The 19,688-nt window shown below is 47.4% G+C and overlaps 1 protein-coding gene across 2 annotated transcripts in view; it reads left to right on the top strand.

The window, feature by feature from the left end:
- Positions 1-2,039: 2,039 nt before the first annotated feature.
- The window catches only part of SLIT3 (slit guidance ligand 3), a gene marked incomplete at its 5' end in the record, with an annotated part of 610,658 nt that continues 593,009 nt past the window's right edge, over positions 2,040-19,688 (top strand). For both annotated transcript variants that reach the window (XM_082835732.1, XM_082835733.1), the window contains one exon: positions 2,040-2,236. In XM_082835732.1, the coding sequence (XP_082691858.1) occupies positions 2,040-2,236 (197 nt within the window). The remainder of the gene's footprint in view (positions 2,237-19,688) is intronic.

Genomic DNA, 19,688 nt, shown 5'->3' on the forward strand with positions numbered 1-19,688 from the left:
TAAATGCTGAAGTCACCCCTAGACCCTCTATGACCACCAGAGGGCGATGACAACAGCATCTGTACTGAAAGCTGCTCCCAAGAATAACAGCAGTAAATTGCACCTAATGTGTTTATGAATAATGAAGGGGCTGAAGTGTGTGCGTGTGCGTGTGTGTACGTACAGTTGGGTGCCTGCAGCTGAAACTTTGAAAATCTGCTAAGTACAATAAAATAAAATCTGCACCTCTACTATATATTCACAGAATGTGGTCCAAGCAGTTCAAAGTTCCTTTGAAGGAAAATGAAGTAGAAGGAATCAGAATAGCATTTATGTGAAAGAAAAGGGAAGAGCTCTCAGGAGCGGAGTTGTTGTCAACGACACGGGGTATGTGAGTGTGTGTGTGAGCGTGCATGTGCACATGTGTTATATGTGATCGAGTGTGAATGTGTCTAAGAGTGAGTGTGTAAGCATGCTTGTGTACAAGTGGGTATATGTGATGGTGTGTGTGTGTGTGTGTACAGGGCTCATTCAGATTTTTCCAGTGTGAGCAGACCTCAAGGAAGTCTGGGCAATACTTCCTCCAGTTCCTGCCCTCTCCCTCCAAACAAACAAACAGAATCATTCCTACAAGTATTTATGGAGCCTCTAACACACGTCCCTCCCCACAGCATCTGGAAAAGCTCAGACCTGGCCAATTTTGAGCGGCCACTGGAAGAGGAAGGCATGGGGGGGGGGGGGCAGAAGGGATGCCTTGCATGCAAATGACTCTTTTGAAAAAAACACTTTCTCTTCTTTGATGCTCCGAACAGCCCAGTGAGGTGGGCCCAGACAGGGCTGTGGCCTCCTTGTTTTGAGGAAATCAAAGCCCAGTGGTGACACGATTGACCCAGAGTCACCTGGTCAGGAGGCAGAAGCTCAAGGACTAGGAACACAGCATTGTCAATCCAGGGGTCCAAGGCCCTGCCATCCCTACTTTTACAGCACAGCAGGCATTGGGGTTGGGCAAAGAAGGACAGGCCTACGGGTAGGGTTTACCAGCAGCGTCCTGAACCACTCAGATGACCACTTTCTGTGACATTTGTGACCGCGGAGTGCAGTAATGTCAATAGAGTAGGTCCTTCGGGAAGAAGTGGATCTTGGCCAAGATGAGGTAGGATCTTTGTAGATGAGGTAGCTTGATGGGCTTCGATGGGCTGTGAAGTGAAACATGGGTGAATGAGAGGGCCGCGGCTTGGGGTCCCTCGTGGCTGTGACCAGGCAAGTCACTTCACTTCTCCGAACTTTGAGTTTTTATCTATAAGGTCGGGGTACTCAAATGCCCCCTTGCGGGACGGTGTTGGGACAGAAGGAAAGAATATTGAGTAGCATGCGCAGCTCAGGGACACCAGCCTGATCAGTCCTTGGCTCCTCAGCGTGAGTAAGCCTCAATTCTGGGGCCCTGCTGGCCGAGCTCCCTCCTCCGTTGCCTCCTCCCTTCGAGCTCTCGGTTGCTCCAGCAAAGTTCCCAACTTAGTCGACATGACGCGCGGCGCAGCCAATGGGAGGCGGAGCTGGCGTTTTTGGGGGGCGGGAGGGGTGGGCCCCACGTCTCCGGTGTCTGCCCGGCTCAGTGAATGGAGAGAGCGAGCGCCGGCCAGCTCACCCGGTCGCCCCGTGCCTCAGCCGCCGCCACTGCCGCCGCGCTCCCGAGCCCAGCCCCAAGCCGAACCTCCCGGGGCGCCCGTGCCTCACTGCGCTCGCCCCAGGTCCCCAACCCGGCCCGCGCCCCGGGCCGCGGGCCAGCGGGGCCAGGGGGCGCTCGGCACCTGGGCACTCCGAGCGATGCGCAGCGGGGCAGCGCCGGCCCCGCCGATGGAGCTGCTGCTGCTGCCGCCGCCGCCGCCCGGCGCGCCCCGCTCCGCCCGCGCCCCGTGCGCCTGAGCGCCGAGCTCGCTCCTCCTCCGCGCCAACTCAGCCGCTCGCTCCCCAGGCCGCCCGTGCTCCCAGCGCACCTCCGTGGGCTCCACGCGTCTTGCCCCGCCGAGGCAACCTCCTCCGGGCGCGGGCCCCTGCACACTATGGCCCCCGGGCGGACGGAGGAAGGCGCCGCGGTGCGCGCCCGCCTGGTGCTGGCCTTCGCGCTGGCGAGTGTTCTGAGCGGCCCCCCCGCTGCCGCCTGCCCCACCAAGTGTACCTGCTCCGCCGCCAGCGTGGACTGCCACGGGCTGGGCCTCCGGGCGGTTCCCCGGGGCATCCCCCGCAACGCCGAGCGCCTGTGAGTACCCCCGCCCCGCCCTGCCTCACCCGGGCCACCCACCTGGGTCCCACAGAGGGGTCCCCCCCGGCGCCAGATCCTTCCTTCTCCTTGGCCGCGCTAGTTGCATTCTCTGCCTTCACCCTCTCCTGCATCGGGTCCTTCACTCTCTGAGTTGGGGGTCTGTGGCTTTGGGCAGGTCTGGGGAGAGAGGTCTCGAGGACCCCAGTGATGAGCAAAGAGCAATGTTTCTCCAGGGGTGAGAGTGCTAGACGCAGGGCCAGCTGACAGCTTCCAAGGAGAATGCTGGCAGGAGGCGAGGAGAGATGACACTGCAGACAGGGAGGTCGTAGGGTGAGGGTAAGGGGTCCGCGCTCATTAAAGAGGGGGCGAAGGAGAAAGCTGAAGGGTGATGGGGCGTCAGGGCACGGAGACAGGAGAGAGGGCCTGAGAAACTGTGACCGGCTTGGAGATCAGAATGGGCCAGCCGCTCGCTGGCTGCCCTTGCGAGGAAAGTTGAGAGTGTGTCTGAAGGTCTAACTTCTGAGGAACCGAACCAATTCAGAGTGGGTGCTTGCAAAACCCGCCCTGCCTGGAGCGCGGCTTCGGAGATGCCAAGTTGCAGCCCCGGTGAATTTTTTATGGCTCGGTTATAAATGCCTCCCCAAACGGGCCGGAGAATGGAAATGCTGACAGCCCTTTAAATGAGACCCAGCGCTATAATTTTACAAACCGCACTCAGCCTCGGATCCTGGGCTTGGCAGCAAGAGGAGAGGCGCTTGGAGAGTGGGGTGGATTGACCCTCGTTTTAACCCCAATTGTGCAACCAAATATTTACTTTTCATATGTCAACGTTTTGGAAACGTTTATCATTTTGATCCTCGGACCAATTTCAAAACTTGGACTCTGGGGTGGGCTCTTCCTAGCCTGCAGTTGGGGAGTGGGGAAGGAGGGAGAAATGGTAGAGGGGGGTGGAACTGGACTGGGAACACAGCCCAGAAGTGGGTGAGGGTTTGCTCTAGCTGGTAGATTTCTGCATGCCTTGCTCTCCCGCTGCCCCCTTCTGCACATGTCTTAGAGTAGGTGCATGGGTTTTCAAGATTCTGCCTTCTTGACTTTCGTCTGGAGGAGAGTGGGCCAGAGACTAAGATGTATTGTCCTAGAGTGTGTTATTCCTGTTAATCACCTCCTGTCACTCCACTTCTCTTCCGCTTACTTTTTATGTGTCCCTGAGCGGAGACTCAGTAGAACTGCCTTTTTCCTGGAGCTTTCCTTTGGCTCAAGACATTTTTTTCAAATGCAGTGATTATTCTGTGGGGTTGAACCAAACAATCCTTGAGGGTTAGAGCTGAACCTTCATGAGTATGTGTAGAAAACGAGGCTCGGAGATGTGAAATGACTTGCCTAAGGTCACACAGCCAGGGGATGGCAATAAAAGGGCAGAATCCAGGTTTCTACAGCTTCACTCAGACATTATAGTCTACCATGCCAGTGAAAATCTTGTTTTAGTGGTATTTTTGGAAACCTGTAACTTATAAGCTAAATTCCTCTCCCTCCTCAACACCAGGGCCAGCCACATGAGTTAGTGAAATAATAACTGTAGCTAATGTTTAATGAATGCTTTCTGTGCCTCAGTTTGTTTACATGTGTTATCTTACTGAATCTCTACAATGATCATTAGTTACAAAGGTAATGCTTATTATTCCACTTTACAGTTAAGCCTTTTTGTCATTTGTTCAAGGTCATGTAGTAGCTAGTTAAGTGTCTGAACTCGAGCACGTCTGGCTCCTAAGTCCATACCCCCTACCACGCTGCTGGACATCCTTGGAACAAGGTTCAGCTTGGGCCAAGATCTATACGTAGACGGTCCTGGGAGGGTTCTCTGTGGGCTGGGGTCTTAAAATAGGCAGCAGTTGCTGCTGCTTCAGATACACCCTGCAAACATTTGACTTGCCTTGACATTAGCTCTCCTTTTGGGGTCTTGAGTCTACTTCTCTTTGATATTCAGAATCGTGTTGCATGTTTGAGACACCAAGGAGAGTGGGCCCCTCTCCTTCTAGCATGTAGGAGGTCTTCAAAAGCTGCAGGCACAGCATTGCAGCCAGCATGCCACCGTGCTACCTCTCCCAGGAGACCCAGGCAGCTGGGGGCTGGACATCTGCTCTATAATTGAAGAGACTGGGTAGAGTCCTGGGCGTTCCCATGGGTCCCCTGCTGCCATGGCCACCGGCAGGCATTGGCGAAGTAGGAGGTGCTTTGGAATATCTGAGTCTCCTCTGCCTTTGTTCTGGTCACTGATGTCTTTTTGGTTGGGGTGCGTTGAGGTGATGCGGCTGGCTTCTCATTCTAGTCTCTTCCCTCCCCAGGAGAGGGGGCAGCCTGTACAAGCAGGCTGGGTCAGAGTTACTGCAGGGATTAGGTGCGGTCTCCCAAGAGTCCCAATACTCCTTCATCACCCCACACCCTGTCTCAGTCAACTCACCTGTAACATTACAATTTTGCAAACTCTTGTGGGGCGGTGGCATTTCTGAGCTATGCTAAGGATTTCTTTAGTGAGGAATTTTTCATTCATTCCTCCCTTCATTCATTCAACAAACATGACTTGAGCGTCCACTGCATTCCAGTAACTGTGTATAAAATCATGGCATATACAGAAGAAAACCAGCAATCCAACTTAAAGAATGTAAGCAAACGACGGGAGAAGGAACTTTCCTTCAGTGAGCCCTTAAACTTCTCAGGGCTCATTTTTTTCATGTGGCTAAGTTTTGTCAGCACTGCCGTCAGGTGCTCGGGACCTTCCTAAGATCCATTTTCTGATCTCAGATGTTTATGTTGTGTTTTATAACAAAGAGGAAACATTTTCTCCCTTCTCTGTTCCTGCTGTTCTGTCTCCCAAAGAGGCTTTTATGAAGAGGTGTGTGTGTGTGGGGAGGGAGGGTTTGTTGCTCTGGTAGTGTTGACTTGTGAGGCCTTGTCCACCCATGGCACGCCATTAAAGCAAACGTCCATGAGGATAATGGGATAATGTGGTCACCATTTGGACTTTGCTTCAGGCCTGGAACGGGGCCTGTTAAATTGTTCATAATTAAGCTGGTATCAGAGCTAGGGGTCTGTGTTCTAGCATATTCTCCATCATGTCAGCACATCACACAGAGAAACTCTCTGTTGTTTATAAACTACCGACATTTTTTTTTTTTTCCCCTCAATGGGGAGGTGACACCCACAAGAAAGCTAAATAAACGCAGAGGAGAATTCAGTGTAATTTATTATCCGTGGAGCAAAGAGAGAGGACAAGGGGAGAGGAAGTGAATGGTGGTGCCTGAAACAAAACATTTACCATGGAGCATAGAGTAAACAGATGTTGCGTTTACCCTTCTGAGTACAAAAGGAGCCCACAGATGTAATTCTTCTCCAACCACAATCTCGGCCTGGAAAAAGAGGAGACAGATGAAAATGAACTGTCACGCAGGGCCCCTTTGCCTCGTCCTGCCTAAAGGCAGGCAGAGGCCTACTTCTCACCCGCAGCGAGGTGGTGGCCTGAACAGTGGAGCGGGGCAAGAGTGGACATCTTTGGTTTTTCACTTGGCTCTGGAACATGCTGGAGACTGCTGTATTTAAATAAACATTTCCTGTTTGCGAAGGAATACGGGCTAAAGGCTGAAACGTGAGAATGTGGTAACTTAATTTTCTCCATCACTCCAGATGACGGCAAGCTTCGCCGGTGGTTGGGTCCAATAAAAACCAACACCGTGTCATAGGCTTTCCCTTACTTGACCACAGAGGTCCTGAGGTCAAGTGGGAGACTTTCCAAGATGCTCAACAGCCAAGCCCTGCATCCTGGTACTGCCAGCCCTCGGGGCTAGCTCAGCGGACCAGGGGCAAGCTGGTGGATCAGGGGGCCTCTCTTGACCAACCATGGGGACGTGGCCTTTCCGGGAAGCAGTGTTCTCCTGCCGAGCCTACTGGCCTGGACGTGAGCAGCTGAACATATCCGCCTCCAGTGTGCTGTGCAACACTGAACAGATTACTCTACCTCTCTGGGCCTCATGTTCCTAAAAGTAGAATTCTAGTATAGTCTGTGGTTTTTTGGTGTATAGTCTGTAGTTCACTGGTGAACTGTCAGGGGCCTCTTCCCCATAGCATAGAACAGCGCCTGGCACATAGTACGTTTTCAACAAGTATGTGTTGAATAAATGAATGATGAATCTCAAAAGTACGAGCCTTTAGTTCTTACAAGTGAAAGCTGGGCAGTTATAGATCTGCATTTTTTATGTATGGCTAAGGGCCTCTTATTAGTAACCTATTATATGAGTTATTAAGGGTTTCTAAAATTTGTCTTTCATGAACTAAAATGACTGCCTTACTAGAGTTACCAAGGACTCATAATGAGCGATCCACTCTGGAGTCTGGTTGCCAGACGTTGCTTAGCAACCTTGCAAAACTCCTACTGTGCACATGCCCATGAAAAGAGCTAGAAATCCTGAGCACCTAAACCATGCGACTTTCTAATCAGGAGCTCATCAGCATTTTCCTGCACTCTCTGTGGTCTTTGATTGCTGCTCTGCTTGTATTAATCGAAGTATTAGGTTCACTATTAAGTTTTGCTTTTGCCATGAGCTGAGCCATGTTTATTTGGGCATTTTTGCCACTTCGATTGTTATTTTGTTTCTTCCCAGTTCTGTTTGTTGTCACTGAGTGCTTTCTCCCCTGGAAAGTGAGAACAGTGGGTCCGAGAGCGGTGGGATCTTTTGCACTGAGTGGGACGTGCAAGAAGGTTTCAGAGCCCCCATGCCTTCTGGTTCAGGCCTGGGCTCTGGAGATAAGACAGCTCTGGTTTAAATTCTGGCTCTGTTACATCTTTGCTGTTGCACCTGGGGCGGGTCACTCCGCTGCTCTGGGCTGCTGTCTGTTGAATCCCTTTGTACCATATTTCCATGCCTATAATAGGGGGATGGTAATCCCACTGGCCCTGCGGAAATGCTGTGAATGTGGCCCGAGGCAGTCCACGTGATGCACTCAGCACAAGGCCCAGTAGGTTGCTTTTCCACCTACCCTCCCTTACTTGTAAAGGGTGACAAGTAAATGGTCCTCTGGGGGGCGATTACATGAAATAATGCACAGGAAGTGCTCAACACAGTACCTGGCACATAGGCCTCCACGAACTCTTAATGATAGTGACCACAGCTGTTACTTCCATTTCTTCATCTCGGGCCCCATCCAGCTGGAAGTTTGGAGATGGCCACTTGAAGTGTGCCTGTCGAGGCAAGTTCCTCGCCTGCACGTAGGCTCTGCCCAGTCTCCCTGTGCCTGGTTCCCTCCCTCTCCTCCCCGGCTAAGCCCAGGTTGGCCTCTGTTCCATAAAACGGGGATTACGGTTGAAGTGGTTTATATCTTTTCCATGGGCATGCTGCTTTGTGGTATATTTAAATAAGGAATGCGTTTTATTTATTTATTTTGGGGGGTCAGATTTTCATGGGGAATTTTTGGCCCTGACTTTTTTTTTTTTTCAATGCTCATTCCTTCCATCTTTCCCTAAATACCTCCTTTTACTGACTTCCCGTGTCTGCCTCTGTTACTGCTTTTACTTGAAACAGCTGTATTTACTAGCATGCTCCACCCTCATTATGTAAGGTGGTCTTAACCCTTTTTAGAACTGCGGGAAAAACAAAACAACAAAAACAAAAAAATAACAAGGTATGGTTTTTCCTGAGAGGTTTTCTGAACCACCACTCATTCTGGATACAGTAGATCAGAGGGTGCCCGGCTGTGGTTTCTGGTGTTGCGTTTTCAAGGCTCTCCATTGTTCGTGATTCTCCAGCCTTAAATTTAAACCCATCTTACTCAGGTGGGAAGAGCTCATAATAAGAATCCTCTGCTTGGAGACCTAGGTTGGTATCTTGCTAGTGCGGGTCTGCCAAAGGCTATGCTCTCCTTCCCACTCTCTGTGGTCTCCGTGGGTCTGTTGCTAGCACCATGTTTGATACAGCCGTTCCCTGGGAAACATTGTCACGAGTGTGTGATTAAAAATCCTCAATTTACCATTTAACTAGCTGGGTGACCTCAGTTTCCTCATTTATAAAATGGGAATAATAATAATACCCCTTCATAGGATGCTGTGAGTATTGAATATATAGACTACCTGAATCACAGTGCATCCTCCATAAATATTCCTATCATTTTGATTACCATAATTCTTGCTGACTGTAGTCTTCCTTCCATAGCATGCTCAAGATAAAACCTGATTTGGAAAAATATGGATTTTCAAGGTTGAAGGGGGTCCTCTTGTCCAAGTTCCAACCATGTACAGGTTGATCTTCCACCAGCACGACTTTGGAGAAAGTGGTCATTCTCCTTGGTTTGATTACATTTAGTGGTGAGGCACTCAGTACTTTCTAGGGCAATTTATTCTATTTTTAAAAGCAGTTCTAAGAAGAAATTTTTCTTTGTTTGGGGGTTGAACTTATCTCCCATCACTTGTTATTACATAGAGCCAGCAGAATCCTTTTCCCAAATGATAGGATTTCAAACGTCTTATTGCTCTTGCATTTCTCACCACCCACTTACCCAAGTCTTCCCTTTTCTCCATAAACTTTTATAATCACCTCAACTATTCTGTGCGTGTTAGACTTTGAGACAGGCAGTCTCCCTATTCCCAGTTATGTTCCTCTAAATAGTTATGTTCCTCTAAATAGATTCCAATTCTCTTTGCCTTTTATTAGTTGGGATGAGACCTTGCACTCTCTTGTTATCTTACCTTCTATCAGTGCATGCTAAAGGGACCTCTTCGCTTTGGACAGCCACCGCCCCTGCGTTGGCTCATTTTGACCCAGCTGTTCACTGCATCCCCAGTGTCTCCCCAACCCTCCCTGCCGTTGATCCTATTTCCCCCCCCCATCCCAGATTTGTGCACTTGACCTTTTGGCGTCTAAGTGCAACACTTTGCATTTATCCTAATTAAATTTTGGCAAATAGTTTCATTTCATCAGCTTTTCAGGAACATTTTTATTTTGATTTTCCCTTCTAGCATAATAACCACTCCTCTCCTCATTTCCTCTGCAGTTTTAGTGAGCTTGCCCTACAGATCTTTATCCAGGTTGTCAGTATAATCAACAAGAGTTCTCTCTGCTTTTTTCCAAGTCTTTCTGTGGTCTGGGGTGTGGATTACAAAAATACATTGTCCTGTTCTTTCCTGCTGGGGTAGATAAAAATGTTGCGGTCTTATTAGCCTGTAGCATCTTCTTTCCCTGGGGTTCTGTTCGTATTTTCTCTGGAATGATTTCCTATTAATGTTTAATTCCCGTTTGTTGCATTTTCTCGAAACTCTTGGTTTCTTGTAGCATTTTCCTTCATAACGTTTGCTTCATCCTTGTTCTGTCAGGCTGGTGCCAGAAGCCCCATCAGCATGGGATGTGGGGTGTGTGTGTATATGTGTGTGTGTGTGTGTGTGTGTGTGTGTGTGTGTGTTGATGTGTATATGTGTGTTATTCTCTCCTGTAAAATATTTGAGCCTGAGAAATTGGGCCCTTCTTTCAGCAGCATGGCTCACCTGAGAAGCCTGAGTTTCTCAGAGTGTTTCCTTTACCATCCGGGGCGCCCACTGGCACAGGGCTCATTTGCTTGAGTAGTGCTTGGAATGAATGTGATGGAGGATGAAGCAGAGAGGGCTGAGGCACTCCCGACATCTTTGTAAATAATAACAACAACAATCACCACCACCATGACAGCTCCCATTTATGGAGCCCTTCTTTGCGCCTGGCGCTTTTCTCACCCTTTATATGCATGGCCTCAATCTTTGGACGATCATGTGAGACAGGAACTCATTGTGTCCCCATTTTACAGGTAAGGAAAAAAGTCAGAGAGGTGAAGTAACTTCCTCAGGTGGGAGAAGTGGAGCCAGGGTTTATCCAGGCAGGCTGGTCTCTGGTCTGCGCTCCAACCACTGGTCATGTCATTCCTCCCCCAGGTTGTCAGCCACCCTTACCTCTCTTCTAAACCCAATTCTCAAAGAACAACCAGAAGAAAAAGAAAACAACAGTGATATCCAGTCGAATCAGGGAGAACCTGTTTGATGTAAGGCATCCCGAGAGGGGTGCCATGGCTATGTTCTGGACACCTGGCAAAGGAGCCATCCTGTCCAGCTTGGGGAAGTAGGTGACATTCGAATTGGAGCTTGAGGGTGAATAGGGTTCCCATGGGTAGAAGTGGGAACGTGGTTTAGATTCGCAGAAGTTCACGGTTGCATGGAACCTAAGAGGGCCTGAGCCCCATTTAAAATGACAGGAGCTGCGCTTAAGGCAGTTTTATCTAACGGGAGTTTAGGGCTGAATCCAGTCTTAGGAAGAATATCACCATAGTTATGTGGCTAATTATTATGAATTTTTATTTTGGATTTGAGGGGATAAACTCTCCAGGAACAGTTCTGATGAGCCTTCTTGACCAATATATTCCCCCACGAGTATCTGCCTAGCTTTTGCCAGGGATCGCCTTCCTTTTCAGTTAGTTGTACTACTTGCCTTCTTTCCGCCATGATCTCTGGACTCCTGCCACCCTGAGATCGGGTCCTGCTGGTGCGGGATGCGTATAAGATGCATCCTGGCTGGACTAAATGTGACCTCACTTTTCACGGTCTTATCACTACTTGTGTGGGCTCATACTTCTCTTCTCTTGTCCGAAATGCCAGTCTGAGTTCCTGACCCCTGATTCATTCTGCACTTTGGCAGCAGTGTGCGTTGTCATTCCTGAAAGTCTGCCAGCACATTTAACCACCCAGCTTGACTCCCTCTTGAGTTTTTCAGCCTCCCTAGTTACTGTCTGCTACCTAGCATACCCACTCTTTGCTCCCCTGCCCTCAATTAGTGTATACCCTGGCTCGGGTCTGTCTGCATAATGTGTCCATGGTCCTCTTCTAATCTGAGGCTTATGGGCTTGACCATGGACTTGTGCATCTTGTGTATCTCTCCTGGAGCCTGAGCAGCTCCTGGCCCCTGCCTTGACCCTTCCAGATTGGCTTCTTGCCCGATCCTGCCCTCTGTGTAGCTCTCCATTGCCTAGTACTGAATTTGGACTTTGACCATCTAAGCTTCAATTCCTGAGATTGGATTTTCGTAGGATCTTCATTGGAGACTGGAGACTCCCAATCCATGGCTGTGTCCGGAAAACAACTTCAGACTTCATCTTCATGGCCATCTGAAGCCTTTTATGATGCCCAGGGTGGTGTGTAGAGGTCCTCTGGGGCTGGACTCTGTGAATGATGAATTACATACAACATGCTCTTAAACTCCCTGCAGCCCAAGCAGAGAATAGAGCAGATTCTTCTGTGATTGAAAAGCTCAGCAATGATGATTTCATTGGAGAGCTGTCCTGCTCAGAAATGTGTTACAAAAGTTTCTGGACCATCTAGCACTTTCCTGATATTCTTTTTCTCCTCTGCATCTCTGCCAAGCTCTAGAACATAGGTAGAAAGTGTTTTATACATTGGGTTTCGAAGGGGTCTGAATGGGAAACCAGTGGAGAGTATGGTGTGATATAACCTTTAATGAGGAAAAAGACCTAGGTGGAATCCTGGGTTCCATCCATTTTTTTTAACTGCAGAAATTTATAGGAGTATCTTTCTGAGTCTTAATCATCTCATCTGTAACCTTTAGAATGGTGGGAATAACACTTCTCTCACAGATCTGATGCAAGGTTTAACTGAGATCAGATGTCTGCAAATGTCTCCTAAATCTAGTGCCGTGGGAATACCTTACTGATTCCACCCACAGTATCTAAATCCTGCATCTGAAAGATGATCAGGGTTCATCTTAGAATCTTATATTTACAGGTGAGGAAACTCAGCGGACTCAAAGGCCTTGCTCAGGGTCACCCATGTTTTCGAACTTTTATTGAGGTTTTCCTTTTCATTTATCAAGACGCATCTTTTACAAATGCACACATAGCCTCACACCAATGTTGGCAATCCAAGTGCGTGGAGTTGAGAGGACTTTTTGCCTTAGTAATTAATAAGTGGCAGTTTCCAAGAATGTAGAACCAGGGGCTTCCCTGGTGGCGCAGTGGTTAAGAATCTGCCTGCCAGTGCAGGGGACATGGGTTCAAGCCCTGGTCCGGGAAGATCCCACGTGCCACGGAGCAGCTAAGCCCGCGAGCCACAACTACTGAGCCTGCGTGCCACACTACTGAAGCCCGCGCGCCTAGAGCCCATGCTCCGCAACAAGAGAAGCCACCGCAGTGAGAAGCCCACACACCACAACGAAGAGTAGCCCCCGCTAGCTGCAACTAGAGAAAGCCCGCACGCAGCGACGAAGACCCAACGCAGCCAAAAGTAAAATAAATTTATTAAAAAAAAAAAAAAGAAAGTAGAACCAAATGAGGGGCTCTGTGAAGGATGCAGTCATTTAAAGGAGCTATTTGTTGAGTGCCTTCAATGATGACTAAGGCAAGTGAAATGTCCTCATCACTGGAGGAGCTCAAAATAATGTGGAAATCAATCTGGGCTATCCTTTCCCACCAAGTGACTGACAAGGCGAAGGCCACCACGCTAGGTTCAGAGAGGACATTTATGGGGTGTTGCGGGAGATGAAGGATGGGACACCAAGCCCTCAGGAACCACTGATGAAAGCAAGCCCCACTCATCCCTTTTAGTGGGTATAAATATGTAGAAAACCTCACACATCATAAAAAAAAAACAGTACAAGTAGAATAAAAAAAAAACTCATGGGGAAAATATTAATCTGAGAACAATTGTATCCGAGAAAGAATTCCAGTATGCCTCCGCAGCTGGCTGGCAAACAGCACAAGTTCTGCATTTTATTAGAGTCCTAACTCTGTGTAGAACACTGACCTTATTTGAGAAGCATTTCATAAACACTGACGCACAGCGCAGCAGTATTTGAGGCCATGAAGAGATACAGGGCCTCCTTTGGGAGGCCAGCTGCCCCTCCTGGGCCAGTCCAGCTGTAACCAGACCACTGGCCATTGTTTCCCTGTGGTACTCACTCACTCATTCTTCTCTCTTAGGTTTAACAAAGCAGGTAGGAGATTTCCCAGGGGAAAATGAGGTGGGGGGGCTTTGGACGGAAATTGGCTGTTTGGGCAGGTTTGCCTAGGCGTGGGGAAGGTGATAGGGAAGACCTATCACTTTGGGGGGAGGGGTCTGAGAACTTTCATTTGGCCCAGTTTCTTTTTGGAGATCTTGTCTTGTGCCTGGAGATGTGTGCTGTGCATGGGTGTAGGAGGGTGGCTCCTGGGTGGCCTTCACCTGATCCTCCGGAAGGGAGGACCTGGGGCTTGCAGTAGCCCTAAGAAATGCATGCACTACATCTCCTCCTGCTAGAAGTTGGCACTTTTCTTTCCATCTGCTGCCAGCTTACAAGTCCTGAATTTCTGCCATGGAACTTGGTTCTGTCCCTCCCTCTCTCATTTCCTCCCCTAGCCAAGAGGGTTTCAGGCTTTTGAAGTATCTCTGGAGATCATCTGGTCTACCCACTCCCCACTGCTCTCAACCCACCTGGACAGAGACATGTCTTAGAGCTGTGATTGGTGGGGACCTCAGCTTTGTGGCGTGAGCTGCCCTCATGAGAAGTTTGTCCTGCTTTCATTTCATCCTTGATCACAGCATTTGGGCCTCGATAACAATCACTCAGAGCTGAAGGAGGCCTCTGCCAATCAGGGAAACTAGGGAGATGGAAGAGAGACCAAATCTAGTACAAACAATGAGGAATAATGTGGAACCAAAGGAAAGGCACCAAATGGGTGACTTGGGATTTCAGAGCCTATCCTGAGGGCTCCAGGCACCGAGGTAGCTTGATTACGGTCTAGAAAGGGAAAATCCCTGATCAAAAAGACAGCTGGGAAACAGGACTAGAGCAGAAATCCAAAATGGGAAGGCCAGTCGCTTCATGAGAGTTTTTAACGACTCTAGTGCCGCCCCCTCCTTCTAATTACTTCATACCACAAGATGGTAACCAATCTGCTCTGTTTACTCTGTTTAGGCGTACCTTTTAATACTTTCTGAAACATTTCCCATAAGCTTCTTCCTGCCATGTGCCCTCTTCGTGTGTTCTAGAAATTTTGCAAAGACCTAAATCTCCTCTGGGTTCTTTCCCGACTGGAGCTGCATGCTGATTCGAGCCATATTCAGCCAGGAAGCTCTCTTTCCGTCTTTAAAACAAGAAACATCTCCTTCTGAGAAGACTGCACTACAGTTTTCTTTGTGTTGCTAACGAACAAAGAGGCCCCATTGCAAAACAGCATTTCATGAGCAGAGTGGGGCTGAGGGCACCTTTCGCCAAATGTGACTGTGTGTAGTTGTGTGGGCGTGTGGCGGGGAAAACGGCTTTGTCAAGAGGAGGGCCGAGGGAGGCAGCTCTGGGGAATTTTTAGCAACTGCAGCATGGTGTAGTAGAAAGAATGTTTGCCTGGGAATTTGGAGACCTGGCTGTACCTCTGACATACCGTGTGACCTTGGACAAGTCACTTGATCTCTCTGGGCCTCAGTTTCCTCGTCTTATAAGGGGATGAAGGGAGTAGACTGGACGATCTCCAAGGATCATGTTAGCCCTATGCATCTTTACTTCTAGGGGCTGGGATTTGGGGTTTAAACTGGAGCCAATATCCAACCAACCCAAGGGACTTTCTGGAGGCAGTAGAGAGGCCAGGACAGCTGCTTCAGGGAGTGGCTGGTCCTTGATTAAGGCTCAAATAATTAGCTCAGTTCCACAGTAAGCCTTCTGAAATTAAGAAAGAAAAAGATGTTTAGTTTCAAAAATAGCATGTTTCTTAAGACTGATTGGATTTGGGCTTTGTAGACTTTCTGCAAAGACAGAATTTCCCTTCCTCTATAGCAGAGCAGTTTACAGTATTGACGCTGGAATTAGTGTGATCTGGGCTTGAATGCCATCACTAGCTAAAGCAATCCTGGGCATGTTCTTTAACAATCACCTGCTTCCTTGGGCTGCTGGAGGATCAAATGAGGTGATACATGTCAAGCTTAGAGGACAGTGCCTGGCATTAAATATCCACTCAAAAAGCCATTATTCTGATTACCTATTACTGATTAACAAACCACCCCAGAACTTAGTGTTGTAAGGCAATGGCCATTTTATTATGCTCCATGATGCTTTGGGTCAGGGTTTAAGACATGGTTCAGTAGGGTGGCTTGTGTCTGCTCCCTGATGTATGAGGCATCATCTAGAGAATGGGAATGACTGGGGGAGACTCGAATGGGTGACTCCTAGAATCATCTGTAGGCTGTTCACTCATATGTCTGGCACCCAGGTGGTTTGACTCGAAGGCTGGGCTCCATTGGGGGTGTTGACCAGAGTGCCCACATGTGACCTCTCTATGTGGCTTGAGCTTCCTTGAAGCATGGCAGCCTTAGAGCGACCTAACATCTTACATGGAGGCTCAGAGCTCTAAGAATGGTTGTGTCAGTATACAACCCAGAAGTCGCCTGGCTTTTTATGAACTGGTCATAGAAAGAACATAGTATTCCTTCTGCTGCATTCTATTGCTCTAAGCAACACAAGCTAGTCCAGGTTAACGTGTAGGAACCACTTCTCCAAGGAAGAAGTCCTAAAGAATTTGTGGCCATGTTTAAAAAACTCTACAGCCGTGTAATTATCATCGTTATTTTCTATACTGTGTAGCTAATCTCCTAACTAGATTAAAAGCTTCTTGAGGGCAGGAGCTATGTTTCTCTATGGGCTTTGTACAATGCTTGTGAAAATCAAACTAAGTCAACACATTTAAAAAAATCAAATTGAATTAGATAGGCAGGAGGTTTGCTGGAAAGTCCCTGAGCTTTAAAGCCAGAGAGATTTGGATTTAAAAAATCTGTATTCACAATGTGCCCTTTGGCAAGTTACTTGTCTTTCTAGACTCCGTTTCCTCATCTAAAAAAAAACGGAGACAGTAATACCTATTTCAAGGATTGTTGTAAGAATTAGCAAAATGCCCAACACATAGTTGATGCTCATGAACATTGTGAGGCATCCTGGAGCCGCGGCAAGCACACAGATGCTCAAGCTGACAGATCTGGTTTCAGATCCCATCGCTTACTCTCAACAGACCAGTCCTTTCATTGTTTGGAGTCCTAGGAGCCTCGTCTATAAAATGGGTGTAGTATAATAGTATGTACCTTTTAGGGTTATTGTGAGGTTAGGTAACGTGTCATCTAAAGCTACTATAGCTCAGTCCCTGATTCTTAGTAGGGACTTAATACATGGTACCTGTATACTGAGTAACCACAGTTAACAATTATAGTTCTCTTGTTTGTATATTGATTCATCCATGAATTTATGCATTGAACAATTAAATGTTTAATTGTAATTATATATTTAATTACACAGTAGCCTCATTTTTCAAGTCCCTGCATACTAGGGTCTGTAGATACCTAGATCTGGGAAGAAAGCCTCACAGGATAGAGAACTGGCCCTTTGTCAAGGAGCCAGCTTGGGAGAGTGCTCTGTTTGAACACATCTGCAATTGAACTGTAATGGCCCCTGTTCGCTTTTGACCCCGGAGCGCCCTCGGCTTCCTTGATTTCTTTTTTCCTTTGGGACTATCCTCTTCCTTACTGCTGTGTAACTACAGGCAAACATGCTAACTCTTACCTGTGTCTGTTTTTGTTTTTGCTTTTTTTGAAAAGTGTTGTTTTCCTGGGTCAAAGTTGGCAAAGCTCTACCAGCCTTGTCTGTGTGGTGCCAGGCTAGGACACCAGGTCTCATTTTTCCAGGTAGTTTCTGGGACCTGAGCTCTGTTAAGAGCTTCTCCTTTTCTTCCCTAAGATCTCCTAAAATCCTTTAAAAAAAAAAGTCTAGATAATCTGATAAAATAAATTGACCGTGTTCTTAGAAAAATGCACAAACTCACAATATTTTGCAAATGATTTTGAGGCCATTCATGGCCACTTTTCCGATGGCAACTTTCTTCTGAATGACCCTGTCTGTTTCATTGATTTTGATTACAGAGGCTTCCGGGTTTTTGCTGAGTTCTACTTGAAGTTCATAGTGTACCTGTGAGACTGTCTTATGTCTTCTTGCTTACTTGCATAAGTCCCTCCATTCCCTCCATCATAGTAGACGTGTTGTGTTGTGGCGGCCCAGGATTCAGTCTTGCTTCCTAGAGGAATATTGTCTTTTGCACTCACAGGATACAGTCTGGTGGATTTGTAATCAGGGACCTTGCCTTCTCCTAGTCAAGGGATGAGCTCATGACCCAAGTCAGGTCTGTCTGGTGCTTCCTCCCTGGAACTGGAATCTGAACCAGAGGGACAAAGAGACTGGACATGATGGCTTGCCAGATCATCTAAGCACTTGTGCAGGGACGAGACGTGCCTGCTTTCCTTTTTCCCAGACCTGCTTTTGAGATTCCCATTGAATCCAGAAGACCCTGATCGCCTTCTAGTGAATTCCCGTTTGCTCAAGTTCACAAACTTACAACCAAATAACTCTACCTGAGAAAGCCACAGATAGCAAACTTCTGGGAGAAAGTGGCATAATGAGAAAGATTATGCCTGGCATTTGCAGAAAGGCAGACCCCGGTCTGAATCACAGTTTTACCATTCACCAGCTGGGTGCCCTTAGGCAGGTTCACTTTGCTCTTAGGATGTCAGCATCATTGTAAAATAATGATAATGAGTCCTGAAATCCTGATTCTCAAACTTGGTTGCACGTTGGAATCACCTGGGGAGATTTAAAAATTACTGATGCTTGGGTCCCATCCCCAGTGATTCTGGTTTAATGATTTTGAGGTGCTTCCCAGATGTTGTGATTTTGTAAAGCTCCCAGGTATTTCTGATGTGCAGCAGTGTGTGAGAAAACTGATCTAAAGAAAAGTTCCCAATTATAGAGACTATTAAATACGTTATATAAAACACTTAGCATTATGTAGGAATTGATAAAAGTCACTCTCCTTTCCCTTCCCCTCGTAAGGTGAACTAGAACTGCTTGCTTTTGCTTCTAGCAGTTTTCTTTGTTTGGAGCAGTCATAGCAATGCATGACAACCACGGTGTAATATAACCCAGATTATTTTTACCATTTGAGGTGAAGGCCGATGGTAAATGTAGCTGGAATTATAGAATATACAAAAATCTGATTACTTTTACATTCATAAAATAGCTAGGGCGAGGTCAGCAATGCTTTGTGAGAACATTCTATGGAATAACTGCTTTAATGGGTAGACAGAATTGATTTATAATTACTATGACAACAGCAAAATGGAGTGATGTCTTCCCGAGGGACCTGGACCAGGACCCAAGAGGATTCTCTCCCAGGTCTGCCCTGCAACCTGCTGAGTGACCTTGCCTCCAGCAGCTTCTCTCTCAAGTTCTCAGTCTCCCCAGATCCTACTTTCCAATTGGTGCAGCTTCAGCAGTATCTTTTAAGGAAATATGTTGACGTGACAGTTGTTAAGACAATGATGAAAAAGTTCTATAGGAAGCAGAGTGAAAGCAGGGCTTTCGGACTCTTAGAGGAGATAATTATCTGTATATCTGCTTGTTCTCCCAACTGCCGTCCCTCTTTCCCTGTACCCTGTAGCCTTTCCTGTATTTTGCCATGCAGGAACCTGTCCACACCTCTGTCTTAATAAAGTCTTCTCTACAAAGGAGATGCAAAGGGAAACTTCCGTCTACACAGGGTTTTTCTACCTCAGTACTATTGACATTTTCAGCGGGATGTTTTATTGTCGTTGTGGGCTGTCCTACTCATTTTACAATATTTAGCAGCACCCCTGACCCCTACTCACTAGATTCCAGTAGCACCCTTCCCTAGTCTGACAACCGAAAAAACGTCTCCAGACATCGCCACATGTCCCCTGGGGGACAGAATCACCTCTGGTTGAGAACCACTGTCCTATCTAATCTCAACGAAGTGCGTTTCAGTTAATAAAGCAGCATCAATATGTATGCACAATGGTTAACCTCTGTAGTACCCTCAGGGATTTTCTCAGACGTCCATGAGCCTTATGTCCGTTGTCACAGATGGGGGTTCTGAGTTACAGAGAAGTTAACTGCAATAATAATAATAATAACCACGGCTACCATTTATCGAGTGTTTATTATGTATTATGTGCATAGCTAAGTGCTTGATATATTATTACATTGTCTCAATTAATACTTACATGGAGATAATTTGCAAACCAGTGGCCAGTGGGCCAAAACTACCCTCCAAAGTGTTGTGCTTGGCTCACATGGTATTGACTCACATATTGGTGTTTTTCTGTTTTTTGCTTTTTTTAGTGTCAATTTCTTGCCAACATTTTAAGATTCGTGAATTCATATAAAAATCCGTTTCTGGCTTCTTTTTTAAAAAAATTGGAAATTTTGGCAACAGGGGTTCAGCTTGGCTCTGTGGCAGTGGTTGACTAGTGTTTAGATGAGGCATGTCTCCATTTCACCGCAGTCCCCACCACTCCCTGTTGTGACTCCAACCCTGAGACTGTGTGTCAGCTGCCATTTGGCATCATGTTATTTTT

The sequence above is a fragment of the Leucopleurus acutus genome (genome assembly GCF_964270905.1).
Source record: "Leucopleurus acutus genome assembly, chromosome: 3".
NCBI classification, from domain to species: domain Eukaryota; kingdom Metazoa; phylum Chordata; class Mammalia; order Artiodactyla; family Delphinidae; genus Leucopleurus; species Leucopleurus acutus.